Source organism: Meles meles, chromosome 1 (genome assembly GCF_922984935.1).
Source record: "Meles meles chromosome 1, mMelMel3.1 paternal haplotype, whole genome shotgun sequence".
Lineage (NCBI taxonomy): Eukaryota > Metazoa > Chordata > Mammalia > Carnivora > Mustelidae > Meles > Meles meles.
Window position 1 is genome coordinate 110183419 of NC_060066.1, and position 22250 is coordinate 110205668.

The 22250-nt window shown below is 47.5% G+C and overlaps 2 protein-coding genes across 2 annotated transcripts; both read left to right on the top strand.

Moving 5' to 3' along the window:
* The first annotated feature begins 1684 nt into the window (after positions 1–1684).
* Positions 1685–10147, top strand: MTMR11 (myotubularin related protein 11). Its single transcript, XM_046016994.1, is given in 18 exon segments — positions 1685–2136; positions 2496–2586; positions 3021–3142; positions 3330–3390; positions 3568–3710; positions 4177–4255; positions 4387–4522; positions 4771–4858; positions 5007–5095; positions 5181–5305; positions 5994–6060; positions 6302–6372; positions 6925–7091; positions 7394–7567; positions 7822–8004; positions 8669–8962; positions 9506–9637; positions 9639–10147. Coding segments are annotated over 18 exon segments (2148 nt in total). The 5' UTR covers positions 1685–2070; the 3' UTR covers positions 9699–10147.
* Positions 10148–10941: 794 nt separating this feature from the next.
* SF3B4 (splicing factor 3b subunit 4) lies at positions 10942–15401 on the top strand. Its single transcript, XM_046017006.1, has 6 exons — positions 10942–11041; positions 11500–11628; positions 11885–12427; positions 12729–12935; positions 14618–14791; positions 14987–15401. Exons 1-6 carry the CDS (start codon positions 11008–11010, stop codon positions 15172–15174), a joined length of 1275 nt encoding a protein of 424 aa, XP_045872962.1. The 5' UTR covers positions 10942–11007; the 3' UTR covers positions 15175–15401.
* Positions 15402–22250: the final 6849 nt, after the last annotated feature.

Genomic DNA, 22250 nt, shown 5'->3' on the forward strand with positions numbered 1-22250 from the left:
ATATTTATTATGACGTCTTCATGGAGACTTTCTCCATGCCACCGCCCTTCACTGGCCACGTGGGTTAGGGGCGGTAGGAAAGAGGAACGGAAGCTGGTTGACGGTAACCAGAGCGCGGTAGGGGTGGGGAGGACGATGGCCTCTTTCTGTGCTTATAACTGGATCTGTGACTCATCTTGTGAGTCACTCAGCTCCGCGCCCCCCCCCTCCAGCTGCCCCTCCCAGCAGCCTTCACTCTCAGCACAGATCTGCAACCAGACCAGGATCCTGAAAATGGAAAAATCTGATATAGCCCCATGCTTCTGCATCCTTTCTTTCATCCACTTAAAACCTCTGCTGGTGTGGGGGATACGGAGAGGCTGTCCTCCCATGAGCCCTCAGCTGCTGCCCGTTTTCATTCCCCTGCTTATCCCAAGTTACCAGCTTTTTTCTGGCTTCAACCTCCCCCCATTCCCCTGATTTTTTTCCCCCCTCTAGATTCCTCTGCTGCTGCTATACCTCAAAATATGAAGAATAGAGTGAGACTCTTGAATGAAGGGTGGTAGGGAGAAGGAAAATGGGGAATGGGATTTTAAAATTGTGGAACACAGCCCTTCCTATGGCAAGAGACCTTGGGAAGCATTTCTTAAGAGATTGAGGACCATGGAAAGTAGGTATGGTTGGGGGTGCTTGGGAACTTTTAGGACTTCTAGAATAAGGCTTCTGGGCCACCTTCCTAGCAGGTGCATGCCTCTTTGTTCCAAATTAACTTCCTGTGTCCCAGTATCTTCACTATTTCCACAGTAGCGGCCAAGACAGCGAACTTTTACAGCTGAGGCCGGAAGGGTGTGTGTGCTGAGGGGAGAGTTGAGTGTCACTGTGGAAAACTGGGGCCCCCACCTAAGGTCTGCTGCCTCTGTACAGACTCAAACATCAATAAAACAGCAGCTCATTAACCCTTATTTTGTATTGCATTTCCTGTCTTTTTCCGCATCTAAATGCAGACTTTAGCCTCCTACCCAGGCGTCATTAAATGCAGTTCCTTTATTTCCCTCCTAGGGTCCTCCCTACCCACCTCTGCTCCTCCGGTTGCAAGGGGGATCATGGGGGGGATGGGGCTGTTGAACTGATAGAGGTTTTCAGCCCTCAGCTTTGCAGGTCCTGAATATGAATCATTAATTTGGAGATCTGATGTCTGGGTTGGAGGGAGGGGTCATGTACCTGGAGTGGGCTCTGGTTTCCCACTGGTTGTGTGTGTGTGTGTGTGTGTGTGTTTTGGAGTAAGAACTCTTCCTTGGGCCTCCCTCCACTCCCAGAACTTGCACATACACTCCTGTACTTGTCTGTGTCCAAGAGATATTTCCATTTATCTTCCCAGTGTTCTCAGGGTACCCTCCACACGAGGTATGTTTCATGCCCTCCGGAGAACCATATACAACATGCTTTAACTCTTCTCCCTCATTTCTTGGCCCTCCCCAGGCAAAAAATCCCCTGAGTCCCAGTTCCCTACTACTTTTAACAGGTGTGTCAGGGGAGGCAGCAAGGAAGCCTGAACTGCTTTTGCATTCCTCCCACTGCACCACCCCCTTCAAGAAGACCAAAAAAAAAAAAAAAAAAAAAAAAACCCAACCAAAATACTCCGGGTTAATACTTGGTATTACTGCTCCCCTCAAATACTTTCCAATGCTTGTGAACAGAAAGAGCATAGGATCTAGGGTTGGGAAAAGAATCTGGGGGTTCCCCCCGGGGTTCCCCCCCCCCAGTTATCCATTTTTTCTTACCTTTTCCAGGCTCCTCCACTTTTCCAAAACTGTGTGTATTCCCCTTTAAGGGGCTGGGCATCTCTCCCGCCCTCTCCAGAGTCGACTGAAGTTTCCGAGGAGCCTCCTCTAGCTGGGCTGGACACACCTTTCAAAAAGACCCCTAATCGTGCTCTGTGCACCTCAAACGCTCCTTTCCCTGGTGCTGTCCCCTGCCCCTCTCCCAGACTTCCCTCTTCTCAACTACAAGATTCAGCCTCTCCCTAAGGGGTTTGAGCATCTTCAAGGTCTCCCACCCGTCACTGCTCCGTCCCCGGATGGAGCCAGAGAAATGTGGTGGGGGGGCCGGGGCCAGAGTTTCAACATCGCCCCCCAGAAGGCGGAGCCAGACATGGGGGTAAGGAGGGGAGACTTGGGCTTGGGAGGGAAAGGCACCATGGGTAGGACGGTGTGAATGAGGAGGATATGGAGATAAAAGAGGAGCTAGGAAAGGAGCTAGAAGAGGAGGAGGGTGTGTCCCATATCAACTTTGCGAGATCCAGCTTGGTTGGTCTTTTTCAGTCTCAAGTTCATTGTCTCATTATCCATTAACCAGCCCCTCCCTTTACTGTCTGCCAACTGGGTCCTAAGCTCCTCACAACTGCTGATCTCAGTTTCCCCCGAGAATCTGAGTGTAGGCCTCCAACCGTGTCTGCTGAGGTAATCCCGGATCCGGGGATTGGAGAGGCCTGGGGATTAACCCTACACCCTTCACAGCTCTCTGGACCAAAGTCTGTCCAGAGGACTGGGATGCTGGAGTCCAGGAGTTGTCAGCCTGGCAGTCAGCTGGCCACGGGATGCCTCCCAGGTAATAACTTCCTTTCCAATACTTCCAATCTCCAAAGACTCTTCCAGATTTCATCCTGCTCAAACTTTGCTTCAAACCTCACCAAATATACCTCTGTATTCCTCTACTTGCTCAAAGTGCTTCTGTCTGAGGCTTGCTCTCTTCTCTGTCAGAGGTGGCTAGGAGCGTGGACCTTGACGGTCCTGACTCTATTACTCCCTTTCCTCATTTATTTATTCAAGAGGTATTTGAGTTCCCTACTCTGTGCCAGGCACTGTTCTAAGCTCTAGAGTAAAAGAATACAAATGACCTCCTCCTAAGCTTTTGTTCTAGTGGAGTTAGGGGAGGATCTTAATCTTCCTTCTTTACACCCTTCTGTCTCAGAGGAGTAGGTGTATACCAGTGTGGGTGACGCCTGGAATAGTCATAACCTGGCTTCCCCCCTTCCCCTGTAGGGGAGCAGATCCTAGCATGGGCTCCAGGGGTAAGGAAGGGGCTGGAACCTGAATTGCCTGGAACCCTGATCTGCACCAACTTGAGGGTCACCTTCCAGCCCTGTGGATGGCAACGGAGTCAGGTGAGATGGTTGGGCCAATGGAAAGGACAGTTAGTGAGAAATGGGTTGCAGAGTCTGGGAGGATTTAGACAAGTGAGACAGGGAGACTTATGCTTAAGGGTTGTATCCAGGGAGGTTAGGGATTGCCAAGGTAGGATAATGAGCAAGATTCCAGATGTCTTTAGCATCAGTCATGCGCTTCCTCTAGGAGACTCCCCTGAGCAGTGAATATGATTTTGTCCTGGTCAACATTGGGCGATTAGAGGCTGGTGAGTGGGGGGATGTGGGGGGTGAGGTGTTGGTGAAGGGGCTTACTGGGGGCTCACCCTTCCTCATCCTTCCTCTATTCTCAGAGGGCAGCAGGGATGGAGTGGGATGGGCTGGAAGACTTCCTTGTAGAAGGACCCTGATCCATGGCTACACTGCTTTCTAACTCTTGATTTCAGTGAGTGGATTGTCCAGAGTCCAGCTCCTCCGTCCAGGGTCCCCACTTAAATTTATTCCTGAGGAGATTCTCATTCATGGCCGAGACTTCCGGCTGCTCAGAGTTGCTTTTGAGGCTGGAGGACTAGAGCCTCAGGCCTTTCAGGTAAGAGGCCTTTAACCCAAAGACTCTTCCTCCCCTTAGAACCTTGGGATCCTTTCCTTGGCATTCCTATTACTCCCCTATCTCCTAGGACCCCTCTCATCATTCTATCTGCTTCTCTCCTCAAGGAGAGGCTAAAAGGCTAGGATAGAGGATACTGTAATGAGAGTAAGGGGCCTGAATTCTAGCCGGGCACTGCCAATTAGCAGGAGTGTGACAGCTTCTTCCTTTGAAAAACAGGATGAGATTTTTTCAGAGATTCCTCCCAGAATTGACATTCCATGATTCTGTGGTTCTGGATATGTTCTCCTGACCCCAGTCCCCACCACTTGTGGAAGCTCCCTTCCTTGGGACCGTCTTCTCTGTTCCCTATTGGTGGCAAAGACAGTTGAGCAACACATGGGACCCATGTCCTCCTCTTCACTTCTTCAGTCTGAGCCAAAAGGCTGGGATGCTCTTTCCTCCACAGGTGACCATGGCCATTGTCCGAGCCAGAGCTCAGAGCAGTCAAGCCCAACAGTATGCAGGGATATCCCTGAGCAAGGCTGGTGAGTGAGGGTGCTTTGGGGTAGGGAAAGGGTAAAGAATTGGGAAGAGCAGAGGCTGGCTGAGGACAGTAGAGCTGAGAAGCTCTCTCTGGGTCCTCTTCCTTCTTTTCTGTGCTTCATTCCTGCCCTAGGCCAGAGTTCAGGGTCCAGAAAACCACCTGTCCCCCTCTTGGAGACATCAGAAGACTGGGAGACTGAGTGGAAAAAGCAGGGGGCCAGGGGCTGGAGAGTGAGCACTGTCAATGAGAGATTTGACGTAGCCACCAGGTGATCCCCCAGTCCACCCCAACTGCCACTGCCCTCCCAATCTTCCCACAGTTCTCAGATCTTCTAAAGCTAGGACCACCCACAAACCCTCTTATGAGATCCATAAAGCTATCCTCCTTACTGCCTAGATCTCTAAACCTGGGGTCCCTTGAAATAATCTCCTCCTGAGCAACTTCCTTGTAATGACAGGTCTGCATTATAATGAAGCTCATTGAGCCAAGCTGTGACTGTAACTCTCAATTTCATAGCCTCCCCCGTTACTTCTGGGTCCCGAAGCGAACTCTGGACAGTGAGGTCAGGAGAGCATTTGGCCACTTCCATCAGGGCCGTGGACCGGTCAGTGCGGGGACCAGGGTGATGGTTGGGGATTAGATGGTTATGGGAGGTCAGAGGAGGTCGTTGTAGAGGGAGGTCAGGGTGGGTGCAGGATAGGGTGGGGCTAAGAGTTTCTCCCATGGTGATCCTAACCTCCCACCATCTGCAGCGCCTGTCCTGGCATCACCCTGCTGGCAGTGATCTTCTCCGTTGTGGTGGCTTCTATACAGCCAGTGACCCTAACAAAGAGGATATCAGGTGAGGGGAGGTTTGATGAGCAGAAGCAAGCCTTGGAGGTTTTGGACACACTTGTTCCTTTATCTTGTGACTTCTTCCCCTCCAGAGTAGTGGAGTCAATGCTCCAGGCTGGGCATTCAGATGTTGTGCTGGTGGATGCTGTGGATGAACTGCCTAGTCTTACAGATGTTCAGCTTGCCCACTTGAAGCTGAGGGCCCTCTGCTTGCCTGGTGAGATGACCTCTGACCCCTACCCTCACCCCTAGGTCTGCTCACCCTAACCTGGTTTACCCTTTTGCCTGTCACAGTATGAGTAACCCTTCATTCAGGCCAAAGATCCACAGTTTTCTCTCCAACTCCCATCTCCCACAGACTCACTGATTTCCTGTCTTCCTGTCCCTAGTGTATTCTTTTTTTTTTTTAACAGCTTTATTGAGATACAATTTACATACCATAAAATCCAGCCTTCACCCATCTTAAGCGTTCAGTGAATTTTATTACATTTACGTGGTTGTACAACTGTCCCCACAATTTAATTGTAGTAGCCTCATGACCATTTACAGTTACTGTTTATTTCTGTCCCCAGTCCTGAGTAACCCGTACCCAACTTATTCTTTTTTTTATTTTTTTTTAAAGATTTTATTTATTTATTTGACAGAGAGAGATCACAAGTAGACAGAGAGGCAGGCAGAGAGAGAGAGAGAGGGACGCAGGCTCCCCGCTGAGCGGAGAGCCTGATGCGGCACTCGATCCCAGGACCCTGAGATCATGACCTGAGCTGAAGGCAGCGGCTTAACCCACTGAGCCACCCAGGCGCCCCTACCCAACTTATTCTTAAACCTCAGGCTGCAGACCCTGAATCATAAATTCTGAGTTCTCCGGATCTCTTTGTCCTTCTGACCCCTCTCCTCTCTCTCAGATTCACCTGCAGCTGAGGAGAAATGGCTCTCGGCCTTGGAAGGAACACGATGGCTGGATTACGTCAGGTACACCCGCATTTTCCAGCCACAATTTATATAATTCAACCCACCCCAACTTCCTTTTAACTTGAATTCCTAAATGGCCTTCCATTAGTTTTTTTGATTTCCCAAGAAGACTCTTATTTGCTGCTCCTTAGAAGGAGAACGGGCAGAATTTTGGAGTCTGACTCTTTTCCATTCCATGACCTATCACTCCTTTCTTCCAGGCTTACCATTCTTCTCTCCTCTTCCTTATCTGCCCCCTCAGGTCTTGTCTTCGAAAGGCCAGTGACATCTCAGTGTTAGTGACATCCAGGGTTCGCTCTGTAGTACTCCAAGGTGAGTTTCTTGGGTTAACCTATTCTTGCCTTCCTTTTTCCTTTACCCACCCAACTGGGAGGCAGATAAGTCTTCCTTCTCCCCAGCTAGTACTACAATCCTCCTCTCCTGTTATTAGGAACTACCCATGGGCCTTAATTCATCCTTCAGTGCTACCTCGCCTCCCAGTAGCAGTAGTATTACTAGTAGCTGTAGTGTTACTACAGCTTGTGGTCCCTAATAGCAGGGTTCTTTGCCTGCTGTTCCTGTCCTTCCATCAGTAGATGGTGACTGGGTTGGGGTGGGAAGGACAATGAGGAGGCTGGTTTGAGATTTATGATTCTGCCTCCTACACATGAAGCTGGGTATTGCTGTCTAGGTGGAGTCTATGAACTGAGTCATTCAAGGTCTTTATTTTCTCCTTACTTCTATTTGCCCTCTCAATCCTACATAACCCAAACTTTTCTCCTCTGTGTCCCTCTCTTCTTCTTGCCACGTTTCCTTTTCTCATGTTCTTCTGCCCTAGTTTCTTGGTCCCTCCTTCTTTGTCCCTTCTCCCTCTTTGTCACCCAGAGCGCAGTGATCGTGATTTCAATGGCCTCCTCTCTTCACTCGTCCAGCTGCTTTCAGACCCTGAAGCCCGAACACTGCTTGGCTTCCAATCACTAGTGCAGCGAGAGTGGGTGGCAGCTGGACATCCCTTTCTGACCCGACTTGGAGTAACTGGAGCCAGTGAAGAGGTAAGATCATTTGGGGATGGTACTGGGGGGAGATTATTACTAAAGGTGTAAGGGAATGAGAAAACTATATAGTATAATCCACTGGAAGTAAAATTGGGTTAGAAAGATCCTGAGATTAGGTTGAGCTTCAAGGGAGACCTAGATGAATGAGGCACCACAACCCCCTAGTACCCTCAATCTGGGTTTCCATTCCCTGACCTTAGTGGTCCTGTTGGCTGTGTCCCTTGTCCCCCATCATTTTGTCATCCTTCCCCTTTAGGTGCCTACAATCCCCTCTAACCTCTTACTTTCCTTCTTCTCAGGCTCCAGTGTTTCTTCTCTTCCTTGATTGTGTCTGGCAGCTCCTCCAGCAATTTCCAGCTGAGTTTGAATTCTCAGAGTTCTTCCTTCTTGCTCTTCACGACAGTGCCAGAGTTCCTGACACTCTCACATTCTTGAGAAATACTCCCTGGGAGCGTGGAAAGCAGAGCGGACAGGTCAGTCAGTGACTTCCATGTTTGAGCTATCTTTCTTCTTCTTGAGAAATACCCTCTGTTTAGTCTTGATTTATGGAAAGTGAAATCTGCGCGGCGGGGTGGGTGGGGGGAGTTGGTGTTCATTTTTATGACTGGACTTTCATCCCACATCTGATTTCCCAGAGGAAGAGGTGAGCTTTTTATGATTTCTCTCCAGACTTGGGAAAAGAATTACTTTTTGTTTAACCATCCGTTTTCTTGTTTCCTCTGTCCAGTTCAACTCCTATACACAAATCTATACCCCAGGGTACTCCCAACCCCTTGCTGGGAACTCTGTTAACCCACAGCTGTCCGTCTGGGACTGGGATTTACGCTACAGCAGTGAACAGATACTACAATTCCATAATCCTGGCTATGACCCAGAATACTGCCCAGATTCCTGGCTCCCTAGACAGCAGGTGAGGTGTCTACACTTCCTAGGTTCCCTTGACTTTCTCACAGGCTCGTCCTACTAGGTAGGGAGAAGTGGAAAGGCATGGTGTCTGAGTTCCCCAGGGAAAGCTTCCCTACACTTCTGTAGCTATCAGAGTCCCTGACTGTCCCCAGGAAGGCAGAAATCCTAGAATAGCACAGAGGTGGTCCTTCTTGTCCTCATCTTTTTCTATCTCTGACACACATTTTTTAAAAGATTTATTTATTTTAGAGAGAGAGCATGTGAATGCCAGCAGTGGTGGGGTTGGGGAGAGGGTAGAGGGAGAGAGAATCTCAAGTAGACTCCCCATTGAGCACCTGCAGAGCCCAATGTGGGTCTGGGTCTCACAACCCTGAGATCATGACCTGAGCTGAAATCAAGAGTTGGATGCTTAACTGACTGAGCCACCCGGTAACCCCTTTCTTACACACATTTTATAAGTTTCCCTTAAATTGACTTTAATCAGACCTGAGGACTAGTTTGAGGCCTAATGAGGAGAGTAGATAAAGAGTTCTCAGGGGGGAGTCTGGTAGGTTGATCACTAATGCAGTGTGAGCAGGCAGCAGCTAGATATTCCTTCCTGACCCAGTTTGGTGAAAGTGGGGTCATCTGGTTTCTAGGTTGCCAGTTGATTTCTCTTTTCCCTTTAGCCAAGTTTCCTGGTTCCTGGACCCCCCAGTTCTGTGTGGCTCTTCTCCAGAGGGGCCCTGACCCCCCTGAATCAGCTCTGTCCTTGGCGGGACAGCCCCTCCCTACTGGGTGTCTCTTCTCGTTGGCTCCCTCGACCTGCTATCTCCTCTGAAAGCCTGGCTGATCAGGAGTGGGGGCTCCCCTCATACTGGGGAGCTTGCCCTTTACCCCCAGGGTTGCTGCTGCCTGGATATCTGGGACCCCAGATCAGGCTGTGGAGACGCTGCTACCTGAGGGGAAGGCCTGAGGTCCAGGTGAGGAGGGAAGACAGGGATAGGGATTAGGAGCGGGAGAAGGGGCTTGACTTCTAAACCAAATGTTCTGGGAGAAACCAGATGTGTCCAGGAGCTGGAAAACCAAGGGACTGAGGAGGATTGAGGTTGAAGTACCATTCTTTTGGTATCAGAGTAGATAGGTTTGGGAGTGTGCGTATGTATGGGAGAGACTGCTTGTGGTTCAGATTCAAGTAGAACCTAGGGCATAGTTGGAGGCAGAAAGAGAATTAAAGATGCTAGAGGTGTTGCGAACTAGACTTATCATGGGATCACTTTGTAATATATAAAAAGATCAACTTTTTGTATAAAAATTGTATGAAAGTACAATTTTATAAGTGTTATTTTATAAAATTTTATAAAAGTATAAAGAAATCACTAGGATGTGCACCTGAAACAGGATACTGTATGTCAATTTTAAGAGTAGTAATAATAAAAAAAGATGGCAGAAGTTAATGGACAGCTCTCATAGAAACAGGCAACTAAAGCTATAATAATATTCCTCTCTGCCTCTCTTCACCTCAGAAAGGCCGCTCAGCTCCCACAATCTCTGGCCTCCAGGATGAGCTATCCCATCTTCAGGAACTTTTAAGGAAATGGACACCAAGAGTATCTCCTGAGGATCATTCCAAGAAAAGAGATTCACATACCATTCTCTCCCAATCCCATTGAAATTGCTGTCGTTTTTATGGGTGTGGCAGAGGGTGGTCTGGGGTGAGGGAGGGTTTTTAATTTTCCAATTTTTATTATCTGGTCTTGCTGTCTCAGCTTTTGACATTCCAGCCCTCAACAAGCTCACTGATCAACTTTCCATTGCAGATGGGTGGTGCTAACCTCCCAACTCTTGCCCTGTCCTGTTTTGTTGCTCAAGATGTTTCTTAGGATTTGAGGAATTAAGAAAAAAGCAATCCTGAATACGACTACCTTTGTTTTTTTTTTCAAGGCAATTCTATCCCTTTGGATATCCAGCTGTTAAATGTGAGATGAGAGATGCTGTTTGTCAGTTCTAAAAAGATGGCCTACAGAACACATTCTCACTTCCTCCTGCTGCTTAATCCCAATTTGTTTCTTCCCTTTCTTTCCTATGGGTATGTCGGGGGTATACAACTGTATATTTTGTAGTGACATTTCTATTTAAGGAGCTCATTAAAGCACAGTATTTATACATGTTGCTGGCATTATCTCTTGTGTCTGAATAAAAGTTCCTAGGTAAACTGCTGGATATAAACCAGGAGAGGATGCGACCCACCACATTATTCTTAAGGAAATACGGGGATAGGTCAGACGAAGTCCACAACCATCCTTTTAGATCGGCAAAGAGCGTACCGTCTGAGACGTTGGTTGCTGGGCCCAGGGTGTTCTGGCCGTTGAAACTGAGGCCTCTGGGCTCCAATATCAACCACCCCTCGGCGGGGTGGTCACTTAGCATCTGAGTCTCAGGTTTCCATCACCCCTCATGCAATAGCAGTAGGTGAGCTTGGACATGAACCCAGCCCAGACGTTCCGCAAACCTCTCCCCTGGGGAAAAACGAAACGCCTCAAGCCCAGGGTCTGTTGAAGCCGCGGCTTCCTACAGGCTGCGGGCCCCTAAGGTAGCCGAATCCTTGGGATGGGGGAAGGGGAGGTTTCCACAGCACACCCTTCTCTGGGGAACAGAAAGGACGATCTTCTGCCAACACAATATTTTAAAAAGCAAAGTTTTGTTGTTTTAGCTGTCGAATTTACATTTTTGGGAGAACTGTGATCCTTTAACGTCTAGCATTGCCTTAAGAGGGTCTGGGCAATTCCAGTCCGTCTTCCTCGCTCTGATCGCCCGCAGCGGCGACTCTGAACAAGAAAGACAGGAATAGCCTGTCGCACAAACCACGTAGTCCCCTCGGTTCCTAAGATGGCCGTGGCCGCTTCCGGCTCCTCCTCCTTACGGCCCCGCCCACCGCCCTCAAGACCGCCTTCGCCCCGGAAGTGGAAGTAGTGACTAAGGTCAGGGGGTGGGATCGCTGCCTGGAGACGGCGGGAGCTCTTTCGCCATGGCGGCCGGGCCGATCTCAGAGCGGAACCAGGGTGATTGGAGGGGACGAGCCGGGAATGGGTCCAGGGGAGCTGGGAGGCCTCGACTAGAGCCAGCAGTGTTTCCGCCGGGGTTGGGAGATTGGATCCCCCCGGAGGGCGGGAGACCGGCCCCCGTGTCTGCTGGGGGCGGGGAGGCCGGGTGCAGACTGAGGCCTGTAGGTGTGATGCTCTATCCAATCCTCTCTGCCTTCCCTTTCAAAAAAGAAAAACAAAAACAAACAAACGAGCAAACAAAAACCAGAAACAAAGCAATTCACAGAGAATTTGCAGCAGAGCCTTTAGTTGGACTTAAGGTTCTCTAGTTCTAGAATGAGGGAGGTGTAAGGGCTTAATCTTTCTTTTTTTCTTTTTTGCTTTTACACCCCATGTGCACTCCCAATTCCCCCGCCTGTCACCTCTTTTTTCCTGTCATTATCTCATCCCTCCCCTAATCTGCTCCTGTCTTCTAGATGCCACTGTCTATGTCGGGGGCCTGGATGAGAAGGTTAGCGAACCGCTGCTGTGGGAGCTATTTCTCCAGGCAGGGCCGGTAGTCAACACCCACATGCCAAAGGATAGAGTCACAGGTCAGCACCAAGGTGAGTACATGACAAGAGGAATGTTTACCTGTTGCCGGACAGACTGCCCCTGGAGGGTTCCAGCAGTTTTCATATCTGTTTTGGAATGAATCACCTGCAGATTCTTCTCTTTAAGAGTAGCTCACAGTTTGCTTCTGGGACCATTCCCAGTTGAAGTGAGGTTGTTATTTCATGTTGTTTGTGCTTTGGGAGGTGAATGAGTTATACCCCATTTTGAATCACTTAAGTTGTTAATCTCCACCCTTCTACTTCCCAGGGTATGGCTTTGTGGAATTCTTGAGTGAGGAAGATGCTGACTATGCCATTAAGATCATGAACATGATCAAACTCTATGGGAAACCAATACGGGTGAACAAGGCATCAGCTCACAACAAGAACCTAGACGTGGGGGCCAACATTTTCATTGGCAATCTGGACCCGGAGATTGATGAGAAGCTGCTTTATGATACTTTCAGCGCCTTTGGGGTCATCTTACAAACCCCGAAGATTATGCGGGACCCTGACACAGGCAACTCCAAAGGTTATGCCTTTATTAATTTTGCCTCATTTGATGCTTCGGATGCAGCTATTGAGGCCATGAATGGGCAGTATCTCTGTAACCGCCCTATCACTGTGTCCTATGCCTTCAAGAAGGATTCCAAGGGTGAGCGCCATGGCTCAGCAGCTGAACGACTTCTGGCAGCCCAGAACCCACTCTCCCAGGCCGACCGTCCTCATCAGTTGTTTGCAGATGCACCCCCTCCGCCTTCAGCCCCCAATCCTGTGGTATCATCATTGGGGTCTGGGCTTCCTCCTCCAGGTAAAGCTTTTATTCAGAATATTTTTGTCTTGGGTTTGGGGTGTGGTGAGGGTGGGGCAGGAGGAAGGAAAAAGAACAGATAAAGGGGGACGTGGGGTCAGTAGGTGATGAGAAAAGGAGTGAGGGGTGACAGTTGTGGTAGGGAAGAAAGTTGTTCAGAGTTGTCTAGTATTGCTTCTGACTTTTGAGGGCTGGGAGGAAGGGAAAAGAGCTTATCCTGCCTGAAGAGACTGGATTGAACAGGCTCTCTGAAGATATTCTCTCCTTACTTTCATTAACTCTTCTTCCATTTCCTCTATAGGCATGCCTCCTCCTGGGTCCTTCCCACCCCCAGTGCCGCCTCCTGGAGCCCTTCCCCCTGGGATACCACCAGCCATGCCCCCACCACCTATGCCTCCTGGGGCTGGAGGGCATGGCCCACCATCAGCAGGAACCCCAGGAGCTGGACATCCTGGACATGGACACTCACATCCTCACCCATTCCCACCGGGTGGGATGCCCCATCCAGGTGGGTGTTCTTTGCTGGGGAAGGGAGGGAGGAGCCTGGTGGAGGAGCTCTATTGCTGCTTATGGTGCTGCCCTTGTTGCTCAGCAATAATAGTAATAGATAGTTCCAGAGCTCTACTTTTCTTCAGACATGAGTTTATAAAAACAAATACAAAATACTGCTCTTTGTTTACTTTAACAACTACCACTCTGTCTCCATTTCTTATCTAAATTTATCCAAAGAGTATAACTGTACTTGCTTTTTTTCCCCTTTAACTTTTACTCATTTCTCTCGTCTGACTTCTACCCCAAAGCAGTAACCTGATTGCCAGATCTAGGGGGCACTTCCATTCCTTATCTGGTTTGCCCTTTGGTGTACCTGAAACTGGGCATGTCATCCTTTTTGAAAATCTTGTTCCTTGGTTTTTCTGGAGTCTTCATCTATGTCTGATTCCTTAATCTTAGCCACCTTAATAGGCTTTTCGCTCTTTCCATGTGGCTAGGTTTTTGTATTTGGTTCTCTTTTCCACATAGTGCCATTACTTGTACACTGATACCTCCAAGATACGTATCCCTGGTCCGTGACCTTAAGTCAACTACTGCCTGACAGACAACTCCACTGTTCTACCCTCCCCTTCAAACCTATTCTTCCTCTAGTATTATTTGTTTTCAGATGCTTAATTCAGAAATATAGGAACTATTTTTTTTAAAGATTTTATTTATTTATTTGACAGACAGAGATCATAAGTAGGCAGAAAGGCAGGCAGAGAGAGGAGGAAGCAGGCTCCCTGCTGAGCAGAGAGCCTGATGTGGGGCTCAATCCCAGGACCCTGGGATCATGACCTGAGCCGAAGGCAGAGGTTTTAACCCACTGAGCCACCCAGGCGCCCCTATGGGAACTATTTTTAACTACTTCCTATCACCCCACTGTAGATACCAAGTCTTACTAATATTTCTGGCATTGGCTCCCATTGCCAGTACGCTCGTTCAGGCCCCCTCATACTCATTATTTCACACCTAATTTATTATAGTAATTTTCTGACGTTTTGCCTCCAGTTTCTCTTATCTTTGATCCACTTGCACAGTTATTTTTCTAAAACACAGACATTTACACACCCTTGCTCAAGGGTCTTCTGTTGCTCCCTTTGACTTATAGAGTAAAACCCACACTTGTCACCATAGCCTTCTAGGCTTTTCATGATCAGTGCCTGCCAGTTACTCCCCTGACTACATGCTGCTCTTTATTTCTGAGTTACTGGTTTTCCCTGAAGATACTAGCTGTTTGATGACCCTGTGAATTGCACATGCTAATGTTTCCGGCCTGGGTTATTCTAGTCCACTCTTGTCCACTTGAAAAATTCTTACTCATTCTTTAGAATTAGATCTTTGCTTGGACAGTGTCACTGCTACCTTCCCAAATCCTGTCAGGGGAATAATCACTCCACTTGTTACAGATTTCTGCAGCACTGTTAGAGCATCTAAGTCGTGGAAGGAACAAGTGGAGTGGGTGACCGTTGACTGGGGGTAGTTGACTTATTTGTACCCTTGGAATGGGGTTGAGGATAAAGGCACTTCATACCAACCTTCTCTTCGGGGTGTCCTGATGTGACTTCTTCTCAATTTTGTTCTCTTTCTTTCTCCATCTTCTGCGCTCTCTGTATTCCTTTTGTCTCCTTTCTCTTTGTGTCTGTTTTGTTCTCACAGGGATGTCTCAGATGCAGCTGGCCCACCATGGCCCTCATGGCTTAGGACACCCCCATGCTGGGCCTCCAGGCTCTGGGGGGCAGCCACCACCGCGACCACCACCTGGAATGCCTCATCCCGGACCTCCTCCAATGGGCATGCCCCCTCGAGGGCCCCCATTCGGATCTCCCATGGGTGAGTAGACTCTAGCCACCTCCCTCATCCTCGAGTATCAGTGTCCTGCAACTCCCTTGTCACAGCCCTGTCCCCTGCCCTTTCTTTTATTTGCGTTTCTGCTCATGATCTCCCTGTCGGTGTTCTCTGTGCATTCACCCCACATCAACACTTCCTATTTCTTGCCTTAACTGACTTTTCTTTTCCTTTGTGCAGGTCACCCAGGTCCTATGCCTCCACATGGGATGCGTGGACCTCCTCCGCTGATGCCTCCTCACGGATACACTGGGCCTCCACGACCCCCACCCTACGGCTACCAGCGGGGGCCCCTCCCTCCACCCCGGCCCACCCCCCGTCCTCCAGTTCCCCCTCGTGGCCCACTTCGAGGCCCTCTTCCGCAGTAATTTTTCATTTTCTTGCCTCCTGTTCTATCTTCCTAATATCTTCTCAATTCCTTGGACCAATCAGAGTTGCTGTAGCTCCCTAGGGCTAAGGCACTAATCCCTCTCAGGCCTTTTTTTCTTTTCTTAAGTGTAATTTTTTTTTTTTAAACAGGAGGTTTTATTTTTTTTTTTCTATGTTGGTCGTCGTGTTTTGCAAATGCACAGAGAAAATAAAGCTAAACTCCTTATTTATGCTTCGTGCTATTTTCCTTGGCAGAGTAACTTTCTCTCTTCTCTAAGAAGTATGTTGGGAGAAGAATGGTAAGGTATGAGGGTGCTTATCACATTTTTAAAAGTCTCCGTTTATTTTTTAAGCTGAGACCCAGTAGCCATGACACAGATATTATTGTGACCATGATGCGAGGACAGAAGTGAAGTTCCTGGGGATAGTGCTGGCAAAAATACAAGTTAATGTGCACAAAGCCACCCATCCCAGCACTGTATGTAATGACATTAGGCTGGAAGCAACTTTTCTATCCCTTGGTAGTAAGGAACTGGTTGAATAATCTGGTAAATCCGTGTAGCAGCAGCAGAGAGGAGTAAGAAAGGGCTACATGGTGTTTTGGAAAGTTCTCTAGCATACGTCAGGTGAAGAAAGTACCAGAACAGAAAGCGTAGTATGCCACTTCATCTAAGAGGTGGTATGTGATCTACACATTTATTTATATTTTATTTTTACTGTATTTGAGAGAGAGAGAGTGAGTGAGAGAGAACACAAGCAGGGGGAGCAGCAGAGGGAGAGGGAGAAGCAGGGAGCTAGATGTAGGGCTGGATCCTGGGACTGTGACCGGAGCTGAAGGCAGGCGCTTTACCAACTGAGCCACCCACGTGCCCCCATTTGTTTGTATTTTAAAAACAGATAAAACAAAAATGAATGGAAATTGATCCCACAGCAGGGGTGCGGGGGGATGATATGGAAGGAAGCCAGATTTCTTTGAGCATACTGTATTAAACTCGGTTTCCTTTGACGCCATATAAATAAGTGTCTTACGTAATTGCAAAACCGTTGAAATTGGGACTGTAGGAACTCAGAAAACCTTTACTTTCTTACGTTGTCTACCTTTAGACATCATGAATAAAGGATTTGGGTTTATCCCTATTTTTTTCTCCTCAGTCCTTCCAGACCTGATTTCCATCCCATTTAAATCTGTGTTCAAAGACTTTCAGTAATTAGACCAAATCCAAAGGCCTTCTTTCTTTTCTTTGCTGCATTTAATCCCCTGATATCACACCCTTCCTAGAGCTCTTTTTCTGGTTTACGTGATCATGAACTTTCCTGAAGTCTAGATAGAAAAGTCTAGATAGAAGTCTAGATAGAGCTTGGGGCCACTTGGGTGGCTCAGTGAGTTAAGCTGCTGCCTTTGGCTCAGGTCATGATCTCGGGGTCCTGGGATAGAGTCCGGCATGGGGCTCTCTGCTCAGCAGGGAGCCTGCTTCCCTCTCTCCCTGCCTGCTTGCCTCTCAATCTACTTGTGATCTCTCTCTGTCAAATAAATAAATAAAATCTTTAAAAAAAGAAAAGAAAAGAAAAAGGTGAGCTTGGCCTTCATTCTCTTGCACCGGTCTCATTCACGTGACCTGATGGTTCCGCGACCTCCGCTGGTGGCTGCTAAGTAATGCACAGACAAGCAAGGCAGTTCTGTTCTGCTCTTTACCAAGGGAGTAGGCTGACACGTACGAGATTATTATGAAACAAAATATTTTGAGAACATGAGAAAGGGTATCGAACCGAGCATGAAAATCCAAGAAAATTCCTGGGAAAAAAGTGATACATTTGCATGTAATCTTACAGGAGGGGCAGAAGTTTCCCAGGTGAAGAAAGGAAAGCTCATTCCAGATGGATGGAATATTCCTGAGTGGAAGCAGAGATTGCTGAATGGCACAACAGAAAACGCACTGGATTCAGTGTTGGAACTAGCGGGGGGCTCCCACGGATCAGTTCTTCTCTGTCCTTTCTCACATGGCAGAGAACCATTTGAAACGGCGCACTGATGGAGAAGGCAGCTTCGGGCCAGAAGCTATTATTGGCTCAGGGATTCCTGCCGTCCAGGCTCTGTTTAGCAGCCCAACATGCTGAGGGAATTCCCATGTGAGCACCCCTGTCACGCACACAGGTTGCAGGAAGTTGCTCTCCATGAGTGGAAGAAACAGTGGGGATTTAAGCAAGGGAGGGACAGATTTGCATTTTAGAAACGTAGTTTGAGGGAGGTAACTGGGGGCAAGGTGCCAAGCTGGGCATTTGGCAATAATTCGGGTGAGAGACGATGTCCTAAACGAGGGCTGTGAAAGGAGCCAGGATGCAGAGGAAGGGATACATCGGGGAGGTATTTTAAAAGGCAAAGTAGCAGGATGAGGTGTTAGAATGGGTATCGTGAAATGACAGGGAGAGCAGAATCAGGATGAGGGTATGCAGCAGGAAGAATTTTGGGGAGCGAGATGGAAATGGTAGGTTCAGTTTCAGGTATGTTGACTTTGAGGTGAATGAACACAGGCAAGTGGAGTCATCTAGTGGACAGCTGTCAAAAGCTTGAGGAAGGTCCAGCATGATTATTTCACACCGTGGATGACTAAGGATGCCAGGCTTCTAAATCCCAGTGGGATAAATTGACCTCTTCATTTCAAACAGAGCTCTGCTACACAATTGCTTTGCTGTGGCCAGAAGCTGAGGTCCTGGCTGTGCTGGGAACCCGGCACAGCTAGCAGCTGGCTCCTGGCCCCAGGCTCCCCAGCCTGGCGCTCTAGTAGCCCCAGGTGGTGGGAGGTTTTGTCTCAGCTTCTGTGTCCTTTCTGCCTCCACGGCATCTGTCAAATGAACCGACTTCTAACTGATCATCCACGAGGACGTCAATGATGGTTACCCTCGTGCTGATGATTACCAGCTTGTTTTTTGCATATAAGCTCCTGTGTGGCATTTTCAGCTGTTACCTGATAGATGGCAAGTGGATGAATTCACCACTGTCACAGAGTGAATTCGTGCCTTTGCTGAATTCCCTGCTTCCTTCTTCGGAACCACAGTTTCCTCAGGTGCTCACTCTCAGAATCTCTGTGCTTTCATTCAGTCAGCGCTAATTTTGGAGTGCCTCCTCCAGTCATTGAGTTGAACTACCCGCCCCGCCCCCCCCCGCCCCCCCCCCCCCCCGCCCCATTACAGACGCCAGTGCTCAGCGGTTCTCTGTGCAGAACCAGTGTTGTTCCTACATTTCCTGACTTCACTCCACACATCTGTTTGTTACTCACCAAACCACGGGTTTTCAACAATTTTATTATTGCCCCCACCACCACTCCCACCAGGAGACATTGTTTTCAAATTGGTCTCTACCCCCCCTGCATGAAATTTTTTTAAAAACTCATTTTTTAAAAGATTTTATTTATTTATTTGACAGAGAGAGATCACAAGTAGGCAGAGAGGCAGGCAGAGAGAGGGAAGCAGGCTCCCTGCCGAGCAGAGAGGCCGATGAGGCACTTGATCCCAGGACACTGAGATCATGACCTGAGCTGAAGGCAGCAGCTCAACCCACTGAGCCACCCAGGCACCCCTGCATGAAATTTTAATATCACAGATAAGCTGTGTATCTTTTTATGTACCAGGGTCCTTTTTGGGGGGAACACAAACCATTGTTATATCTATGATTCCTGCTGCCCAAACCAGTTTTTGACCCCTTGGGGTCAATCGAGAATGCATGCATGCCCTAGACCATGGGCCCTTAATATTTTGTGGGCCACAGACAGTCCTTTGAGAATATAACAAAAACTATGGACCCTACCCAAGAAAAATACATATTTGCATATATAATCCAACACCCTGAAGCAAAAATTCCAAAAGATTCATGGATCCCAATCTAAGTTTCCCTGTATGACACTGAACTCTTAAGGAATCTCATTCTATTAATCTGTCTCCTGAGAATATTGAAAGGTACCTGGCCTGTACAATAATAATCGTAAAAATAATAACAGCTAATATTTACTGAACTCTTACTAATATGTCAGGTACTGTCCTAAGTGTTTTATCTGCATTATCTCCGTTAATGCTCATCCTACCTCATGAGGTCGGTTTTGTTATTACCCCCATTTGAAGATCAGGGAACCAACTGATATTAAGTTACTTGACCACGGTCACATGCTAAGAAGTGAGAAATGCAGTAATTGAATCAAGATCTGCCCCAGCCCTAGAGCCACTTTCGTAGTCATATTATATTACATTTATTGACTACCTGCTGAATGAATGAATCTTTTCCTTTGGTACTTATCAGTTTTCTTTTTTTAAAGGTTATTTATTTATTCATGTGAGAGAGAGAGAGAGAGGCAGAGGCAGAGGGAGAGGGAGAAGCAGGGAGCCCAATGCGGGGCTCCATCCCAAGACCCTGGGATCCTGACCTGAGTCGAAGGCAGACACGTAACCCACTGAGCCACCCAGGCACCCACTTATCACTCTTCTTATAAGACATTCCCTTTTAACCGGTTTATAAACTCCTAAAGGTTGGGAGCTCTTCTTGTGCTTTTAGTATCTATCCTGGAACTTTCTGGTATCTTAGAGGTGCTGTCATTGACCCTGTTTTGTCCTTCTACTCTCCCCATCCTGACAATCTCATGTGCTTAGAGTGTGATGGGGAGAAGGCTGATGGAATGCAGGGGGGGTGCTAATGTGAAGGAGTCAATTTGATGGGTAAGTGGGCAAAGAAACTATACCAGGAAGCTTTATATAAGACAGTGGTTCAAAACCCTGGGAAGGTCTAAGACCCAGAACAACGAAGCCAGACACCTAGATACTGTATGAATCTACTTCTATGAGACTCTAGAAAAGACAGATCTATCGTATGGTCACCAAAAGGGGATCATTGGTTGCCAGGGATGGGGATATGGACTGCAGAGGGACAAATTTTGGGGGGATAAAGGAAAAGTTCTTTATCCTGATCAAGGGGGCACTTACATGGGTGCAGACTTTTGTTAAAACCCATTGAACTGTATGCTTTAAGTGGGTGCATTTTGAAAGCATTAGGGCGCTGAGTCAATATTGCCTGGTTTCTGATCCTCGTTTTGCCACTTCTGAGTTGTGTGATTAAAGTCAAGTTGCTTAGCCATTCAGGGCCTCAATCTCATCACCTGTAAATGGTGATTATCTCATATAATGGGGAGGTGGGGTGAGTTCATCAATGTTAAGTGGTCGGAAAGTTGCCCATGTCAGGCTCTAACAAGGTTAACCATCATTACCGCATACCCACTCACCACCTCCTGGGCCATAGTTTTATTTCCCCCACATAATACAAGCCGTTATGGAAAAGAGACTAAAAATGGGGCGACTTTCAGTAGGCAATTAACTTATATTCCTTCAGATTCTTTTTTTTAAAGGTTTTATTTATTTATTTATTTATTTATTTATTTATTTATTTATCAGAGCGAGAGCACAAGCAGGCAGAGTGGCGGGGAGAGGCAGAGAGAGAAGCGGGCTCCTTGCTCAGGACTGGGATCATGACCTCAGCCGAAGGCAGACGCTTAACCGACTGAGCCACCCAGGCGCCCCATCAAGCAAATTCTTTACCTATTAGTTCAACACTTATCACTGGCACTAAAGGTAATAGTCTTTAATGTATTTGGAATGTTCGTTCATTACATGTTTACTTGATGCATACTGGGGTACAGCTAGCCAGTAAATATGCCAGATGAGGTCCTTGCTCCGTTAGAACCAACAATCTAAGTAGAAGACAAAATATTTAAAAAGTAAATAAATAAAAATAATAATTTTAGAGAGGGATATCTTGTAAGAAAAAACAACAAGGCAGGGTGATAGGATAGTGACTGCGGAGTTGAGAGGGCCATCTGAAGAGGTGACTTTTGAGTGGAGACCTGAATGATGCGGCAAAGATCTGGGAGAAGGGAGTTCTAGCAGCAGGACCCCCAAGTGCCAGGGTCCTCTGCTGTGTCTGCACTGGGCACGTTGGTGACACAGCAGGAAGATCAGTAGGGCTGAAGCAGAGATGTGAGGAAGAGGGTTGGAGAGGCAGCTGGGGGGCAGATCCTACAGGGCCTTTGAGGCCATGATTAGGAGTTTGGATTTAATTCTTAGTACAGTGGGAAGCCATTGGAGGATTTAAAGAAAGGGGAGTGGTAAAATCTCATTAAAATTTTCTCGGGGCACCTGGGTGGCTCAGTGGGTAAAAGCCTCTGTCTTTGGCTCAGGTCATGATCCCAGAATCCTGGGATCAAGCCCCACATTGGGTTCTCTGCTCAGCAGGGAGCCTACTCCCCCCCCCCCTGCCTGCCTCTCTGCCTACTTGTGAATCTCTGTCAAATAAATAAATAAAATCTTTTTAAAAAATTAAAAAAAAAACTTTCTCTAAAAATTACAGGTTAACATGTTCAGAAAAACACATTGGTTTTAAGTGAATTTTTACTTATGTAAGTACCCCTTTAACCACTGTTTAGATCAAGATGTTAGTACATTTCCAGCCCCCAGAGGGCTCTCTTGTGCTCCTCCCCGGTCAGTTTCCCGTTCTTGGTGGTAGCCTCTACTATTAATTTGCTTTTCCTTGAACATTGTATAAATGGAAACATACAGTATGTACTCCTTTTGGTCCAGGTTCTTTTGCTCAATCTTTTGTTTGTGAGATCTTTTTATCCTGTTGCCTATAGTACTTTAGTCTCTTAAAAATTTGTCATGTAATATTCCCTATATGAATATACCAGTTTATCTAAGTTTAACCATTCTTTGGCTGATAGACATTTGATTTTTTGAATATGATGAATGAGGCCACTAGGAAAACTCCCCTGCCTGTCTCTTTTTGCGGGACATAGGCACTCATTTCTCTTGGAAGAGTATCTGTTGAATTAGATTTGATTTTAGAGAATCATCCTGACCACTGAGAGTAATGGGTTTTAGCAGAGCAAGACTGGAAGTGGGGAAATCAGTTAAGAGGCTGCTGTGGCAAAGGACAGAGACGGTGGTGGGTTAGACTAGGGGGCAGCAAGGAAAGGACAGATTTCAGAATATATTTTGAAGTGGAGCTGACAAGACTTGATAAAGAAAGGAAACAAGGATAACT

Bases quoted from the DNA above. Each gene is read 5' to 3' on its own strand.
- SF3B4 (XM_046017006.1), top strand. From the start codon at position 11,008: ATGGCGGCCGGGCCGATCTCAGAGCGGAACCAGG. The intron at 11,629-11,884 runs GTGAGTACATGA...TCTACTTCCCAG, and splicing joins AGTCACAGGTCAGCACCAAG to GGTATGGCTTTGTGGAATTC. The intron at 12,428-12,728 runs GTAAAGCTTTTA...TTTCCTCTATAG, and splicing joins GTCTGGGCTTCCTCCTCCAG to GCATGCCTCCTCCTGGGTCC.